General features: G+C 44.8%; 1 protein-coding gene across 5 annotated transcripts in view; it reads left to right on the top strand.

Moving 5' to 3' along the window:
• The window catches only part of LOC109569864 (glycine N-acyltransferase-like), a 39,372-nt gene extending 21,512 nt beyond the window's left edge, over positions 1 to 17,860 (top strand). For 4 of the 5 annotated variants that reach the window (XM_070804320.1, XM_070804321.1, XM_070804322.1 and 1 more), the window contains 3 exons: positions 4,594 to 4,720; positions 7,212 to 7,383; positions 13,634 to 17,860. In XM_070804320.1, the coding sequence (XP_070660421.1) occupies positions 4,594 to 4,720; positions 7,212 to 7,383; positions 13,634 to 14,036 (702 nt within the window). In that variant the 3' untranslated portion in view covers positions 14,037 to 17,860. Of the gene's footprint in view, positions 1 to 4,593; positions 4,721 to 7,211; positions 7,384 to 10,475; positions 11,406 to 13,633 lie in introns of those variants that run through there. The other variant, XM_070804323.1, reaches the window with a different exon arrangement.
• The last annotated feature ends 933 nt before the right edge of the window (positions 17,861 to 18,793 follow it).

Here is an 18,793-nt window from a genome sequence, read left to right as displayed (position 1 = left end):
ACGTAGCACAATGCACACAGGGTCTACCCACGCATCACAAATGGCAGGATTTGCTCCTTCTCCAGGCTGACTGATGTTCCACTGCTAGACATGCCACATGTTCCCTGTCCGTTCATTCGTTGTCTCCATGTCGTGGCTATTGGGAATAACATTGCATTGAGCACGGAGCACACGTGTCTCCTCCAGGTCCTGTTTTCATTTCCTTTGGATGCACACCCAGAATGGGATTCCCAATTCCTAGGACAGTTCTGTTTTAAATTTGGGGGGAGACCACCATACCATTTCTATAGTGGTTATACCAGTTTACATTCCCACCAACAGTGCACGAGGGTTGCTTTTTCTCCAAACCACTGCCCCCCGCCCCAATGTTTGTTATCTCTTGTCTTTTTGATGATAACCGTTCTGCTGTGTATGTGGTCTTGATTTGCATTTACCTGCTAATTCATGATATAGAGCACTTTTTCATGTATGTGCTGGCCATTTGTATATCTTCTTTGGAAAAATGTCTATTCAATTCCTCTGCCTATTTTAAGAGGATTATTTGGAACTGTTCTGAGAACTGTTCCCATTTTGACATTTCTTATAAGGCAAGACTTTGGGTGATGAATTTCTTCAGTTTTTATTTGTTAGTGAAAGTCTGTCTTGTCTCTGAAGAACAAATTTGACAGGTAAAGTAGTTTTGGTTGACAGTTTATTTCTTTCCACACTTTAAATATATTGCCCTATTTTCTTCTGGCTTGCAAGGTCTCTGAGACATCGACTGATAGCCGCCTTAAGGGATTTTCAACAATATTATTCTAATGTATCTAAGTGAGTTCCTCTTTAAGTTGTTTGGTGACCTATTAGCTTCTCAAACTTGTATATCCAAATTTCTTCCAAGAATTCGGAAGTTCTCAGCCATTATTTCTTTAAACAAACTTTCTTCCCTTTTTCCGTCTCTTCTACTTCTGGAAATTAATAAATTCACAAATTGGTTCTTTTGAGGTATCCTATAGATAAGGAGTTTCATGAAATTAATTTCGGTGTATTCAAGGCATATGGGCTTCCCTGGTGGCTCAGCTGGTAAAGGGTCCACCTGCAATGCAGGAGACCTGGGTTCAATCCCTGGGTTGGGAAGATCCCCTGGAGAAGGCAATGGCTACTCACTTCAGTAGTCTGGCCTGGAGAATTCCTTGAACTGTATAGTCCATGGGGTGGCAGAGTCAAACACGAGTGAATGACTTTCACTTCACTTTCATAGGTCACACAGGCTTTCCTCACTGTCTTTTATTCTTTTTCTTTTTGCTCTTCTACTTAGATAATTTCACTTGGTCTAACTCTGAGCTCTGATTCTTTCCTCAGTTTGGTTTACATTGCTGTCGAAGCGCTCTACTGAATTCTTCTGTGTACTCCTACTATTCTTCACTTTCAAAAGTTTTCTTTGGTTCTTTTTTATGTTTTCCATCTCTGAACGTCTCATTTTGTTCTTGTATTGTTGTCCTGATGCTGTTAAATTATTTTTCTGTGTTCTCTTACAGCTCTCTGAGCATCTTTTGAAAAATTATTTTGAATTCTTTGTTAGGAAATTCCTGGGTATCATTGCTTTGGAGCTGGGGTTTACTGTATTCTTTTGGTGGTTTCATATTTCGCTGATTTTTTCAGTTCAGTTGTTCAGTTGTGTCCAACTCTTTGTGACCCCATGGACTGCAGCACACCAGGCCTCCCTGTCCATCACCAACTCCTGGAGCTTGCTCAAATTCATGTCCATCAAGTCGGTGATGCCATCCAATCGTCTCATGCTCTGCTGTCCACTTCTCCTCCCGCCTCCAATCTTTCCCAGCATCAGGGTTTTTTCCAAGGAGTCGGTTCTTCACATCGGGTTCTTTATGAGCCCTATATCCTTGCATAGGTGCCTGAACTTTTGAAGAAACAACCTTCCATACTTTATGGACTGACTTTGGTAAGGGAAAATTTTCTCATGGGTAGGAGCTTCCCTGGTGGCTCAGATAGTAAAGAATCTGCCTGCAATGCAGGAGACTCGAGTTCCATCCCCTGGAGAAGGGAATGGCTACCCAGTCCAGTATTCTTGCCTTGGAAATCTCATGGACAGAAGAGATTTGGCTGTAGTCCGTGGAGTCACAAAGAGTCAGACATGACTGAGTGCCTTTCTGGGGCTCTCTAGCACGTGCTGTGGCCCCAGGTCTAGCGGTGCAGGGCACTGAGTGCAGGGGCTTGTGGTGGCACTGGTCTTCAGGGCTAGGGGGTGATGGCTTTTCCACTCAGGCTACTGGGATCCACACTGACAACTGTGTGATCCTTGGTAAGCATTTCAGGGGGGTCAACAGTGGCTTCAGGGCCTTTGGGGTCCTCAATGATGCCTCCAAGTCCAGTGGCTATGGGCCAGGGCAGGTGTGGTAGTGGCTGCCATCGGTGGTGTGTTCAGACACAGCTGTGGGGGCCAGCGGCAGACTCTTGGGTAGTGGCTGGGCCGTTTGCAAACAGGCACGTGATAGTGGGGGCCCTGGCAGGCAGCAGGGCCAGGACCAACTGCAGGTGCACTGGCAGCCGTGGGGGGCCTCACTGGCACTCAATACAGTGTCTACTGGGTCTTGCCATGAGGGCACAGCAATTGGGGATGGGGGCATGCAGGCAGGCAGCTGGGGGGGTCAGCTGCAGGTCAGTGCAGGGGTGCAGGCCCGATCCAGGCCCACAGACAGCTGTGGGGACCCTAGCTATGAATGGGCTCTCTCATGACTGCACAGTCTGTTTCTCACTGTGCGAATGGCAGTGGAGGCCAGTGACAGTCACCTGTTGAGTGGCACGCAAGTACACAGCTGGAGGGGCCAGCCCCCAACGTGTGCTGGGTGGTGGATGTTAGCTTGTATTCATGCAGCTGCAGAGCTGACTGTGGGTTCGGTGACCTGGTTCCGGTAGGAGCCGGTCGGGGAGGGTGGGAGGAGGGTCTTGGGTGGCTGACAGAGTATGTGAATACTGGTGGGGCAAAATTTGTTGATGTCTGCAGGTGGTCCGATGCTGATTGTTGAATTCTGCAGGGGCAAAAACTGCTGGCTTTTCCTGCAGAGCAGGTCAGGGTGAACTGTGCATCACCCCCATTACATGGCTGCTACTGGTGGCCCCTGCACTTCTTTCTCATTTCTAACCACCTCTATTTATCTCAGTTTTGCCAGTCTGGGTGGGATGAAACTGGAGTGGGACCTTGGTGTGGTGCTCTAGAAGGCTGAGGAAGCTGCCCCTTCATCCTGTACTTCCTCTCTTGGTGAGAGAGAGCTCTTTCTAGCTGGGGAGTTCCCTCTTGGCACTGGGCAATGCTGGCTTGGTGAATGGGATGATGCAGGCGAAATGGGACTGTCTTTCTTCTCTTTGGGGGCAGCTAGTCTCAATTTTTTTTTTTTAATTCTCCTGTGTTGCAGGACTCCAGGGCTCTCTCGTAGCTTTTTCTATGTGTGTGGGTAGTAGGCAAAATTGACCTAATTATTGATCTAATTATTGATCTTTGTGAGGGACAGAGGCTGGGGTCTCCTATACGGACATTTTTGGTGGCGTTACTCTTAAAAATACAGTTTGATCAGAAGTAACCCTTGCTGAATTGCAAGTGCAGTTGTGTGTCGTATTTTCCAGTTATAGGGGGAAAGGCTTTCCGATTCTTCACTAGGTAAAGGAAGTTTCTCCTCTTATCTATTCCTTTATCCTCCTGTGTCCGTTTTAATAATTTCACTAGGTACACTTAAATGAGTACGCTTGTTTGCCGATGGGATTTTTGTTGGTTTTACAACAGCATGATTTTTGTTTTTTGGCCATTCTGTGCAGCATGTGGGATCTTAGTTCCCCAACCAGGGATGGAACACATGCCCCCCAGTCCAACCCATGCCTCCTGCAGCAGAAGCATGGAGTCTTAACTGGACCACCAGAGAAGCCCTTGAGTATTTTTTAAAGAAAGCAAATCGATTTCATCATCTTTTTCTTGGTTTCACAATGTATAGAAGAATCGTCTGACCTGTTGCCTGTCTCTGTTTCAATAAAGGCATGTTCATAGCCCACATAATCTAAACATCTTTGCCCTAAAGTGGGGTGTATTCTTTTGGCCAAATATTTAGCTTCTCAATTGTCATTTTACTGAGCTGGTAGAACTGGGTAAGTCGCAGTCCCAAGTCTGGCCATGGCTGCTGGCTTGGTTTTCGCTGTTTATTGACCACACTTATGGAAGTGGACTGGGCACACACAGAAGCCTCAGGGTTCTCAAGAGCAGCAGGAAACAGCAAGATTCAGCTCTCAGTCCCTTTGCAAGCTTCTTCATGTGTTTCGTGGAGGGGTGGAAAGTAATTTTAAATAGATTATTTTTGTTAGGTTTGAAAATTTAGAGCAATAACTGAGTTGGAAGTAGTTGTGTTCAAGACATTTTTAATTATTAATTGAATAAGGGAGTTCTTGACTTGATCTCATAATGTAAATAATCCTTCAATAAAATCAATACAACAAAAAATGCTAATATTTTAGTATTTTTAAAATATCATAATATAACGGAACACTGAGAACTAGTATGGCATTCACTAAGTAGATGCATTTTGGTGGATTCTACTTTCCTGACCCAAACAGGAGATGACAGATGACCTTGATCACTACACCAATACTTATCAAGTCTACTCCAAGGACCCTAAGAAATGTCAGGAATTCCTTGGCTCGCCAGAAGTCATCAACTGGAAGCAACATCTGCAGATTCAAAGTAAGGGGCCAGGATGTGGGCAGGCTGCTGGACTCTCCTGTGTCGGATATGTAGGGTCCCTTTACCTCTGGAGTGACACCCCTGTATCCTCCATAGCAGGCTTCTTGGGTGGTTCAGAAGGTAAAGAATCTGCCTGCAATGCAGGAGACCTGGGTTTGATCACTGCATCAGGAAGATCCCCTGGAGAAGGGAATGGCAACCCACTCCAGTGTTCTTCCTGGACAATTTCAGGGACAGAGGAGTCTGGTGGGCTACAGTCCATGGGGTTGCAAGAGTCTGACATGACTGAGTGACTAACACTCACACACTCCCTCTCACACACTCACGCACACACACGCCTTCTACATCTTTATTGCAATCCCAGACACTCCAGACTGGCGGGTGGCAAGTTAATAAGCAGGAGAACTTACCTCCAGGCTTGTCCTGGGAGACTGCAGGACGAGGGAATCCCCTCATCTGCCTGCAAAAATCTTAAAAACGTATATAGTGGCCTTATCTGGGTTTAATCATGTGCCCAGTCCAGATATGTGAACACCACGTTTCTATCTCAAGGCTGTGTCCTTGGAGCAGTTTCTGGAAGGCAAGTGGAAGGCCTGTTCCAAGGACAGTGGAGGGAGGGGGAGCCTCCAGTTGCCTCCGGAGTCAAGGGCCACATGTCTTCTTGATGACCTCCTCCAACAGTAGTGAATTAGAACTTAAAGACTGTTGTGTATGGGGTTTACACGGGGAATCACGAGCAATAGAATTTCTTAATAGTTAAAAATTCACAGCTACCTGATTCAACTCATTGGAATTAAGACCTGATGCTGGGAAAGACTGAAGGCAAAGGGAGAAGACAGTGGCAGAGGATGAGATGGTTAGAAAGCACCACCAACTCAATGGACATGGATTTGATCAAACTCTGGGAGATAGTGGAGGACAGAGGAGCCTGGCGTGCTACAGTCCACAGGTCGTAAAGAGTCAGACACGACTTAGCAACTGAACAACAACAAAAATTCATGGTTTATTCCAGGATCGATGATATGGGAGCAGAGCTTCCGTTCTGCCTCACCTCCATGGTGTGTCAATATATCATACTTACAGAGGAGGAATTTAGTGACTACAAATATGTTTGGGAATTCCCTGACATTCAGTGGTTAGGACTTTGTGCTCTCACTGCCAGGGACCCAGGTTCGATCCCTGGTGAGGGAATTAAGATCCCACAAGCCTTACAATGTAGCCAAAAAAAAAAAAAAAATGTGTTCTCTGGAGTCAGATTAGCTGAAGTTGTGAGCTTGTTAGGCCTGTTAGTAGTTGTGTGGTCTAAGACAAGGAACAACAGCTCTGTGGATCAGTCTTCTGATGAGTAAAAATAGCAATTATTGTAGTCCCCCAAACATAGGGCTATTTAAAGATTAAGTGAGATCTTGCATAAGAAATGGCCCTATGCCTGGTTTTATCAGTCAGGTTTTGAAACCACCCCAAAGTAGTGACTGCAAAACACAATCGCTCATTAGCTCACATGTTGTGGGTCAGCAGTTTGTACGAGACTCAGCTGGGTGATTCTTCCACTGGTCTCTCCTGGGTTCACCCCATGTGACTGCAGTCAGCTGGGGGTTGTCCATGAACTGGCAGGACTAAGTTAGCCACAATCTGGAGGCCGGCTGTTAACGCTGGCTTCGTCTGTACTGGCTACTGGCTGTGCCAGTGAAGTGGCTTGGGTGATATACAGAAGTCACCCAAGGTTCTTAAGAGCAGAGAGAAAAGGCAAACTTCACACATAGTCACTTTTCAAGCTTCTTATTCAGTCGCCTTTGCCATTGCTCCATTGGCCCAAACAAGTTTCACAGCCAATCCCAGAAGTCAGGTCAGCAGAAAACAGTCCAGAAAGCGAAGAAGAAAAAACTGGGACCATTATAGCAACAACCTACAGCATAGAATTGTTAAATAAATTCAATAAATGCTGGTTATTATCTTCACCTCATCTCCTTTGATGAGCATACCTGTACTCTGATGTGTTCAGGAATTGTAGTGTTATCCCAGTTTTAATTTTTGTAATTGGAGTTTAGTTGCTTTATACTGCTACGTCAGTTTCTGGGCCGTATGTATACACACGTATCACCCCCTTTTTTTGGATTTCCTTTCTGTTTAGATCACCACAGAGCACCGAGTACTTTCCTGTGCTCTATGGTAGGCTCTCATTAGTCATCTATTTTATACATAGTACTGCATATACGGCAACCCCAATCTCCCAGTTAATCCCATCCTCCACTTTGACCCTTTGGAGTTTGCATGTTTGTTCTCTATGTCTGTGTCCCTATTTCAACTTTGCAAATGAATTTCTTTTAAATGTGAGAGTGACTTACTATTATCCCATAGAGGTCTTTTCATGATGGAAACCCACAAACTTTAATCATTCGAAACCCACAAACCTTGCAGTCAGCGGACAGCTTTTTCCTGACGTTTAAATGAACAATGATATGTCATATGATTCTGCATTTCCTCCATCTAGGTTCACAGTCCAGCCTGGATGACGTGATAAAAAATCTTGCAGCTACTAAATCAGGCAAGGTCAAGCAGACACAGTGCTTTCTCTATATGGCCTCTGAGCCCGGAAAGAAATTGGCTGCTTCTCTGCTGGAGGCAAAAAATGTGTCAGGCGATGGTGGTAAACACAAACCCAGGTAAGTCTGACAGAGTCTGCTCTGGGGAATCCCTGGCGGTCCAGCAGTTAGGACTCTGCACTTCCACTGCCTGCCGAGGTTTAGTCCCTCTGGTCTGAGAAGTAGCTAAGATCGCACCCACAAGCCACATGGCAGGATAAAACAAAACAGAACCAAAAACGTCATATCTGTTACCACTGAAGCAGCCAGCGCATTAGTCTCTTAAGACGGTCACAAGAAGACACGACGGACTGGGATGGATTCAAACAGCAGAAAGTTATCCTTCTGGTTGTGGAGGCCAGGATCCCAAGTCCAGGAGCTGGCAAACCTATGTTCCCTTCAAAGCCCCTAGGAGAGAATCCATCCTTGCTTCTTCTCCTGGTGGCTCTGGGCATTCCTTGACTCGTGACTTTGATACTGACCAGGGTGCTTGGCCTTCTCCAAGCGACAGACATTGATTAGAAGCCCGACAAGAAATTCAGGCAGAGCTTCACTGACGCCCTGCTGCAGCAGGTGGGGGTGAAAACCAGCAACGCTTTCCCTTGCTTGCTTGCTGAGGGTGGGGAGCTGGTTCCTTATATGGGGTGAGGGGAGCAGTGTGTCCAGGGTCAGATGGGCAGCTCGAGCTCAAACAACTCGACTCCTCAATGGTTTTCAGGGAAGGGGTTCTAAGGCAGTGTGAGCAGGAGGGCTGCAGAGAGCACGATTGCCTTGTGCGCAGTTCTCTGGTTGCCATCAGGTGAAGTTACAAGCAAAATCAACCTTCTGGTTTTGACCAGTCTGGGGTCTATGTTCTTGCGGTCAGAAGTGCTCATCTGGAGGGGGTCTGCTTCCTGTAAAGACGGCTTGGGAATGTGCATCAGGCCTTTATCTATATGTCACTTCCCTGATTCGGCTACGTGGCCAGGCTGTAGTCTAAACTGTTAACAGTTTCTAAGTCAACAGCTGTTCTGTTTCTGTGGCTGCACAGATCCTAATCATTAACTCTTTAAAAATTGTTTTTATTTTTAAAATTATGACAGTACGATGACACATTTACAGGGGACTTGGAAAGTACAGAACAAAGTTACCTATTGTGCCACTATATATTACAAGTAATTTTTTTAAGTAGATAAACTAAGATTTTTAGTTGGAGTTTCAACATCAAACTATTAAAAATTACTAAATGAATAGACACAAAATTAGAAGGATATAGTAGACCTGAAAATCACTATAAACCAATTCAACATAATTAAGATTTATACAATTTTCACACAGCAGCAGGGTACAAATTCCATTCAAGTTCCCACAGACTGTAAACAAGGAGACAGTGGGACATATCCAGGGATATATAACAAGGTGAGAAAGTTTCATGGTCTAAAGGTATTGAAATCGTACAGAGTCTGTTCTCTTCTCACTGTGGAATCATGTTCAAAATCAATATCTAAAGAAGTTTGAAAATAACCCACATATTTTCAAATGCAATGGGACATTTACTGAGAGAGATCTTTGACTTAGCCATTGAAAGCCTCAAAAAGGTTAAAAGACTGAAAAAACACAGAGGTTGATTGCAGAGAAGAAAGCATTTAAATAAGAAATTAATATTTAATATCAAGGATAATTTAAAAAACCCATGTAATTAGAAATTAAATGTCCACTTTTATATCATGAGTGTATCTAAGAAACCATGACAAGGAAAATTAGAAAATATTAGTAAAAGAATAAAAAGGGAATTTATCAAAGTTCATTGCATGCAGCTGAAGCTACTCAGTGCAACTAAACGCAATGTAGAATCTAGAATAAGGTATGAAAATAAATAATAGACACTAGCATAAAATTTTGTAAAATTTGAATAAAATCTATACTTTAATAATACTGTATTACATGTTAATCTCCTGTTGCTTTTTTACAACATAATACCTATTTATATTTTCAGAATTGAATTAGAAGTTTCAAGCCTCATTCAAATTTTTTAAATGTCACAAAATAATAAACTTTCTAGATTTTTAGCAATAATACTAGATGCCAGAATATATGAAACTATATCAAAATTTTGAGTGAATATAAATTAGAAATCTAACATTCTATTCATACCTAGTCAAACAAATAGAACCAAAAATGTCAAATATTTATCTCAGCAAAACTTCATGTTTTGTAAAATATATATATCATGCTTAATGGAGGCCTGGCGTGCTGCGATTCATGGGGTCGCAAAGAGTCGGACACGACTGAGCGACTGAACTGAACTGAACTGAACTGAATGTATATAGATGTATATGTAGTATAGGAAAGATTTTCTACTACACTTGGTAAACGCTAGAGAAAGAACAACAAAAAACAGAGATGGAGAAATTGGAAACCATAAGCTGAATGAAATGGGATCGGATCAGATCAGTCACTCAGTCGTGTCCGACTCCTTGCGACGCCATAAATCGCAGCACGCGAGGCCTCCCTGTCCATCACCAACTCCCAGAGTTCACTCAGACTCACGTCCATCGAGTCAGTGATGCCATCCAGCCATCTCATCCTCTGTCATCCCCTTCTCCTCCTGCCCCCAATCCCTCCCAGCATCAGAGTCTTTTCCAATGAGTCAACTCTTCACATGAGGTGGCCAAAGTACTGGAGTTTCAGCTCTAGCATCATTCCTTCCAAAGAAATCCCAGGGCTGATCTCCTTCAGAATGGACTGGTTGGACCTCCTTGCAGTCCAAGGGACTCTCAAGAGTCTTCTCCAACACCACACTTCAAAAGCATCAATTCCTCAGCACTCAGCCTTCTTCACAGTCCAACTCTCACATCCATACATGACCACAGGAAAAACCATAGCCTTGACTAGATGAACCTTTGTTGGCAAAGTAATGTCTCTGCTTTTCAATATGCTGTCTAGGTTGGTCATAACTTTCCTTCGAAGGAGTAAGCGTCTTTCAATTTCATGGCTGCGGTCACCATCTGCAGTGATTTTGGAGCCCAGAAAAATAAAGTCTGACACTGTTTCCACTGTTTCCCCATCTATTTCCCATGAAGTGATGGGACTGGATGCCATGATCTTCTTTTCTGAATGTTGAGCTTTAAGCCAACTTTTTCACTCTCCTCTTGATTCCAGCTTGTCACCCTGTTTATTTAACTTCTATGCAGAGTACATCATGAGAAATGCTGGACTGGAGGAAGCACAAGCTGGAATCAAGATTGCTGGAAGAAATATCAATCACCTCAGATATGCAGATGACACCAGCCTTATGGCCGAAAGTGAAGAGGAACTCAAAAGCCTCTTGATGAAAGTGAAAGTGGAGAGTGAAAAAGTTGGCTTAAAGCTCAACATTCAGAAAACTAAGATCATGGCATCCGGTCCCATCACTTCATGGGAAATACATGGGGAAACAGTGGAAACAGTGTCAGACTTTATTTTTCTGGGCTCCAAAGTCACTGCAGATGGTGACTGCAGCCATGAAATTAAAAGACGCTTACTCCTTGGAAGGATAGTTATGACCAACCTAGATAACATATTGAAAAGCAGAGACATTACTCTGCCAACAAAGGTCCATCTAGTCAAGGCTATGGTTTTTCCTGTGGTCATGTATGGCTGTGAGAGTTGGACTGTGAAGAAGGCTGAGTGCTGAGGAATTGATGTTTTTGAACTGTGGTGTTGGAGAAGACTCTTGAGAGTCCCTTGGACTGCAAGGAGATCCAACCAGTCCATTCTAAAGGAGTTCAGCCCTGGGATTTCTTTGGAAGGAATGATGCTAAAGCTGAAACTCCAGTACTTTGGCCACCTCATGTGAAGAGTTGACTCATTGGAAAAGACTCTGATGCTGGGAGGGATTGGGGGCAAGAGGAGAAGGGGACGACAGAGGATGAGATGGCTGGATGGCATCACTGACTCGATGGACATGAGTCTGAATGAACTCCGGGAGTTGGTGATGGACAGGGAGGCCTGTTGTGCTGCGATTCATGGGGTCGCAAAGAGTCGGACACGACTGAGTGACTGATCTGATCTGATCTGAAGAATTTTCCAAAGTTTGTTGTGATCCACACAGTCAAAGGCTTTAATATAGTCAATGAAGCTGATGTAGATGTTTTTCTGGAATTCTCTTGCTTTTTCTATGATCCAACAGACGTTGACCATTTGATTTCTGGTTCCTCTGCCTTTTCTAAATCCAGATTTTACATCTGGAAGTTCTCAGTTCACGTAGTGTTAGAGCCTAGCTTGAAGGATTTTGAGCATTACCTTGCTAGCATGTGAAATGAGTACAATTGTGTGATAGGTTATACATTCTTTGGCATTGCCTTTTTGGGGATTGAAATGAAAACTGACCTTTTCCAGTCCTATGGACAATGCTGAGTTTTCCAAATTTGCTGTCATATTGAGTGCAGCACTTTCACAGCATAATACTTTAGGATATTAAATAACTCAGTTGGAATTCCATCACTTCCACTTGCTTTGTTCATAGTAATGCTTCCTAAGGCCCACTTGACTTTGTACTCCAAGATGTCTGGCTCTAGATGAGTGATCACACCTTTGTGGTTATATGGGTCATGAAGACCTTTTTTGCATAGTTCTATGTACTCTTGCCAACTTTTGTTAATCTGTTCTGCTTCTGTTAGGTACTTACTGTTTCTGTCCTTTATTGTGCCCATCTTAGCTTGAAATGTTTCCTTTGTATCTCCAATTTTATTGAAGAGATACCTAGTCTTTCCCATTCTATTATTTTCCTCTGTTTCTTTGCATTGATCACTGAGGAAGGCTTTCTTGTCTCTCCTTGCTATTCTTTGGAACTCTGCATTCAGGTGGGTATATTTTTCCTTTTCTCTTTTGCCTTTTGCTCTTCTTCTTTTCTCAGCTGTTTGTAAGGCCACCCCAGATGACCATTTTGGTTTTTGCATTTCTCTTTCTTGGGGATGATTTTGATCACTGCCTCCTGTACAGTCCATAGTTCTTCAGGCACTCTATCAGATATAATCTTTTGAATCTATTCCTCACTTCCACTGTACAATCATAAGGGATTTGATTTAGATCATACCTGAATGGCCTAGAGACTTCCCTGTAGCTCAAACGGTAAAGAATCTGCCTGCCATGCAGGAAACCAGGGTTCGATTCCTGGGTTGGGAAGTTCCTCTGGAGAAGGGAATGGCAATCCACTCCAGTATTCTTGCCTGGAGAATTCCATGGACAGAGAAGCCTGGTGGGCTACAGTCCGTGGGATCGCAAATAGTCGGACATGACTGAGCGACTAACATACATACATAAATGGCCTACTGGTCTTCCCCACTTTCTTAAGTTTAAGTCTGAATTTTGCAATAAGGAATTCATGATCAGAGCCACAGTCAGCTTCTGGTCTTGTTTTTGTTGACTGTATAGAGCTTCTCCATCTTTGGCTGCAAAGAATATAATCTATCTGATTTCAGTGTTGACCATCTGGTGATGTCCATGTATAGAGTCATCTCTTGTGTTGTTGGAAGAAAGTGTTTGCTATGACCAGTGTGTTCCCTTGGCAAAACTCTGTTAGCCTTTGCCCTGCTTCATTCTGTACTCCAAGGCCAAACTTGCCTATTACTCCAGGTAGCTCTTGACTTCCTACTTTTGCATTCCAGTCCCCTATAATAAAAAGGACATCTTTTTTTGGGTGTTAGTTCTAGAAGCTCTTGTAGGTCTTCATAGAACCATTCAACTTCCGCTTCTTCAGCATGGGCAACCTGTTTTTGGTGGGTTTCAGTGTCCTCCTGTCAATGGTGTTCAAAAGCTAGTTGAAATTTTGGTGCTCTTGCAGTAGGAGATGAGTGCTTGTCCTTCTATTCCTCCATCATGATTTGATCTCTCCATTAACTCTAAAAAAAAAAAAAAAGATTTTATTAATTATTTATTTTTGGCTGTGCTGGGTCACTGTTGCTGTGCAGGTTTTCTCTCACCACCAGTGTGGTGACTGGGGGCTACTCTGTCATCATAGTACACAGGCTTCTCATCGCAGTGGCTTCTCTTTGTGCAGAGTGTGTCTCTAGAGTGTGTGGACTCAGTAGTTGCCCATGAGCTCTAGAGTGTGGGTTCCATATTTGTGGCACAAAGCCTTAACTGTTCCGGCTAGGGACCGAAACCCGTATCTCCTGCATCAGCTGGTGGATTCTTTACCACTGAGCCACCAGGGGAGCCCCGTTGACCATGAACCCTTGAGATAGTCCTTTGAGATTCTGGGGAAGCCTGGGAGGCTAAAGTAAAAGGCTTTGACTTCAAAGGACAGGGACACAAGGGCTTGAATGCCATTTCGATGTTATGGGCTATTCTTTCTTTTAATTCCCAATAGCCACCAAAAGATGTTGACACTCTCAACCCTGGATCCTGCCCATGCTGTCTTGGTGAATAAACTCTGGTATTTCGGTGGCAATGAAAGGAGCCGGAGGTTCATCGAGCGCTGTATCCAGACCTTCCCCAGCACATGCCTACTGGGGCCCGAGGGGGCCCCTGTGTCCTGGATGCTGATGGACCAGACGGGAGAGCTGCGGATGGCAGGCACCCTGCCTGAGTACCGGGCCCAGGGGCTCATCTCCTACATCTCCTGTGTCCACGTCCAGACTCTGGACAAACTTGGCTTCCCCTTGTATTCCCACGTAGACAAGGCCAATCACATCATGCAAAAAGTGTGCTCCAACATGCAGAGTATCTTTGTGCCCAACGGCTGGAACCAATGGAACTTTGTGCCTCTGTAAAGCTGCCCTGAACACAAGAGAGCATTGAACAAATGCAGAATGTGGCTGGAGGAGCCAACAGAGAGAAAATACAGTGTAATGAAGGGCGATGAAATGGCTTGACCTCTGAGCAAGCAGTGATGGGTGGTGAACAAGACAGATTCAGTCTCTGTGCTCAAATACGTCCCAGAATTTCCTTGTTTCCTCAGTAGGAAACAGACCAGGTACCCAGCTGTCGGTTTCTGGATGCTTTCACCATCCTTGTCATGATTTATACTTAGTTGCATGCTTTTCTACATTGGTCTTCCTGGAACTCCTAGATCATTAACTCTTTCCAGTTTGCCAGAAGTGTTGTAATATTTTGTGGGCTTTATGATGAATTTTTCCCCTCTGACTTTCTATGACTTTTTAATTGGCTGGAGAGTGACCTGTCCATTAAGTAGATCTTTGAAGATCCTCCTATCTCAGGTCATTTCTTAAGCCTTATATTATAATCACATGAAATATATTATACAAATACACTATACAGTTCTCTATCTATCTATAAAGGTGTTGTTATTGTTTAGTCACTAAGTCATATCTGACTCTTTTGTGGCCCCATGGACTGTAGCCCCCCAGGTAGCTCTGTTCATGGGATTTCCCAGCAAGGATACTGGTTTGGATTACCATTTCCTTCTCCAGGGGGTCTTCCCAACCCAGGGATCAAACCTGAGTCTCCTGCATTGAAAGCGGATTCTTTACCACTGAGCCACTAGAGAAGCCATTTACACACACACACACACACACACACACACACACACACAATGCAGCATAGAAAATTAAAAGAGAAAAATTGACTGGTATCAGTATCCTTTCTTGCAACATCTACTGAAACTGTGCAAACCCCTGTGCCCTTGTCTTTTGAAGTAAAATGCTGACTCAAGAGTTAATGATTGGAAAATGTGAAGATGTGGAAACAAAGAATAACTGTTGGGTTAGGGAACAGGTAACAATTTAGAATAAAATTCTACCATATTACAGAATCACTGAACTCACAGTTCCCTGAAAGGTATAGATAAAGGTATAAACAAAGACCTGACACACATTCCTAAGGGGTTTTTACAGGAAGAAGACCCCCTCCAAATGAAAACCGCTGACCACAAGAACAAAGATCCTAGACTGGTTGAAACGAGAAGGTTGATGATGCTTGAAACTTCACTTTGATGCCAATTGATCCAAGAACTGTGCACGCTGACCACACCCTGCTCCCTGAACACTATAAACCCTCTCACTACCCTGTCCAGCATGGGCCACATGGTCTCCAAGGCAGTAGCCCACTCTGGCCTCCTTTGTCTGGTCAAGCAACTAAAGCTACTCGTTTCTGCTTCACTCAGAACTCTGCACATTGCTGTTTGGCACCAGGGAACAGAGGCTGAGTTTCAGCAACACTGTCCCAGGAAAAGATACTAACGTTGTTTCTGTCAAGACTTTCCTGCTGGTCATGTGATTAAGAGTCCGCCTTGCAATGCAGGGGCCATAGGTTTGATGCCTGGTCAGGGAACTATGATCCCACATGCTAAGAGGCAGCTAAGCCTTCATGGTACAGCTAGAGAAAGACTGCACGCCCCCTCAGGAAGAGCCCACACATCCAACCAAGAGTCCAGACGTCAGGAAGAGCCCACACATCCAACCAAGAGTCCAGACGTCAGGAAGAGCCCACACATCCAACCAAGAGTCCAGACGTCAGGAAGAGCCCACACATCCAACCAAGAGTCCAGACGTCAGGAAGAGCCCACACATCCAACCAAGAGTCCAGACGTCAGGAAGAGCCCACACATCCAACCAAGAGTCCAGACGTCAGGAAGAGCCCACACATCCAACCAAGAGTCCAGACGTCAGGAAGAGCCCACACATCCAACCAAGAGTCCAGACGTCAGGAAGAGCCCACACATTACAAAGGAGACCCAACTCAGCCAAGAACAAAATTGTTCCTGTCGACTGAAATATCAATAAAAACGCACAAGGTGCAAGCTGTGGGTTTCAGATTCACTGTGGGATTTTCTGAGGACTCGCCTGTGAGACAGCCCCTCAGATAACTGAGGAATTCCTCCAGAGGGGTAACGGGGTTGGGGTGGGGGAAATATACAGATGAACTTATTTACAAAACAGAAACAGACTCACAGCCTTCGAGAAAGAATTGATGGTTACTGTGGGGAGGGGAGGGGAGAGGCATAGGGGATTTGGGGTTGACAGGTACACACTGCTGTATTTAAAATGGATGACCAACAAGGCCCTGCTAAGTCGCTTCAGTCATATCCGACTCTGTGTGACCCCATAGACGGCAGCCCACCAGGCTCCCTGTCCCCTGGGATTCTCCAGGCAAGAACACTGGAGTGGGTTGCCATTTCCTTCTCCAATGCGTGAAAGTGAAAAGTGAAAGTGAAGTCACTCAGTTGTGTCCGACTCCTAGTGACCCCATGGACTGCAGCCTACCAGGCCCCTCCATCCATGGGATTTTCCAGGCAAGAGTACTGGAGTGGGTTGCCATTGCCTTCTCCAAATAAGGCCCTACTGTACAACATAGGGAACTCTGCTTAATGTTAGGTAACACTCTAACTGGGAAAAGAATTTGATAAGGAATAGATACATGTGTATGTCTAATTGAATCATTTCGTTGTACAACTGAAACTAACATAATCAGTTCAGTTCAGTTCAGTTCAGTCACTCAGTCATGTCTGACTCTTTGCAACCCTGTGGACTGCAGCACGCCAGGCCTCCCTGTCCATCACCAACTCCCAAGCTTACCCAAACTCATGTCCATTGAGTCGGTGATGCATCCAACCATCTCATCCTCTGTCGTCCGCTTCTCCTCCCGCCTTCAATCTTTCCCAGCATCAGGGTCTTTTCAAATGAGTCAATTCTTTGCATCAGGTGGCCAAAGTATTGGAGTTTCAGCTTCAGCATCAGTATCTCCAGTGAATATTCAGGACTGACCTCCTTTAGGATGGACTGGCTGGATCTCCTTGCAGTCCAATCAATTATACTTAAAAAAAAAAGTTTTAAAAAATGAAAAGGTAAAGGGGGAGACCAGCGTGTATGTGATTTTAGAGCAGGGGCACTTGCAACCAAGCATGCGTCTTGGTAGATCACTGTTAGGCATGATGAACAGATACCTCGGTGAATGATTTTAGTGATTTTAGGAGTATGGAAAGACACAGGAATTGGAGTTCGTAAACATTTTCCCTGAAAATGTCTAACTCTTTGAAGACCTGTTCTGCCAACTTTCCCAGAGCATGAGTGCCTCATTCTTGATCTCCACCCTGAAATCTTTTCAAGGGGTGTGCTGAAGGTCAGCAACTACAGTGGCTAATGACCATCCTTTAGAACCAGATAGCAAGCGACAGGTTTTATTACATTTCTGAAAGCTGAGCTTTCTTAATCTCCCTCCTCCTGTCCACATATAATAAAGAGATTCTCTGTTTGCTTGTGGAAGCTTAATCTATGTGGTCCATGAAAGCAGTATAGGAGAGAGGAGTTTGTTTACCAGGGACAGAAGTCGGGGAGGCTCTGCGTAGGGAGGAGACTGGGCTCTCACTTGGCAGCAGCACATTATTTCAAGATATTTGAATCCTCTGTAACATGACTAAGGGTCTTGTGGGAGTCTCATTGGTGAGGCCACTGACAATTCATCTTTGAGTCTCTCTGGGAAGACTGCCCCAACACTGCCAGAGGAAGGGTGCCTACTTGAAGGGAGATAGAAGGAAAGAGAATGACATCAGCTTCAGACTTGGGACCACCATGGTCCTTAACACCACACCACAGCTTCCTTAACACACCATAATAAAAGCTCTGCTTTTTATACTTGCTGCTGCTGCGTCGCTTCAGTCCTGTCCGACTCTGTGCGACCCCATAGACAGCAGCCCACCAGGCTCTGCCGTCCCTGGGATTCTCCAGGTGAGAACACTGGAGTGGGTTCCCATTGCCTTCTCCATTGTGTGAAAGTGAAGTCGCTCAGTCACGTCCGACTCTTAGCGACCCCATGGACTGCAGCCTACCAGGCACCTCCATCCATGGGATTTTCTAGGCAAGAGTACTGGAGTGGCTTGCCATTGCCTTCTCCATTTTATACTTGAGCACCAGCTAAAGCATCGCCCCCAGAAAGGCCCTGAAGTCAGCAAGGGAAGAGGGGCTTGGGGACCCTGCAGTAGGGAGAGACAGAATTGGCTCTTCCCTGCAACACTATAGTAGAAATTAGTCTGTTATAATAGCTCTTTCAGCCCAAACCACAAATTCTGAAGGTATTTGTTCTGGGGTTCCAAACAGGTAACAAGAGGCTGCTACTCCTCTCCCTCTGATTTTTGCCCCCTGCTTCATGGATAACAGCCTTAAACAGAACTGCAATGCTTCCTAGAATTATCCAAGCCATGTGGCTCCCAAGGCGTGGACCCTTTTCCCATCAGCTGCCTCTCAAGCCCCTTCTGACATCCTCTTCCTGAGATGCACCCTCTTTCCTGGCTAGTGCACTGTCTCTCCCGCTGCAACAGACAATGCACATGATTTGGTCGGAGTTCTCCTGCATTCACAGGGCCTTTGACTACAAGTTATCTGCAGAGTTAAGGGTTTAGCTCCGAGCCATCAGTTCCTACTGGATTCTTCTTCTTTTACTTTGACTTCCCAGAGCCTCTTCCTTTCAGCTCTGCTCCTCCTGATTTCTTCAGGATGGTCATGGAAGGTCTGATTTGCAGAAATGAAACCAATATCAGTTCATTTCTGTGGAAAACCATCTCTACGCTACAAAG

This window comes from Bos indicus, chromosome 15, assembly GCF_029378745.1.
Source record: "Bos indicus isolate NIAB-ARS_2022 breed Sahiwal x Tharparkar chromosome 15, NIAB-ARS_B.indTharparkar_mat_pri_1.0, whole genome shotgun sequence".
Taxonomy (NCBI): Eukaryota; Metazoa; Chordata; class Mammalia; order Artiodactyla; family Bovidae; genus Bos; species Bos indicus.
The sequence above is the reverse complement of the archived record's forward strand: the minus strand, read 5'-3'. Positions and strand labels throughout refer to the sequence as shown.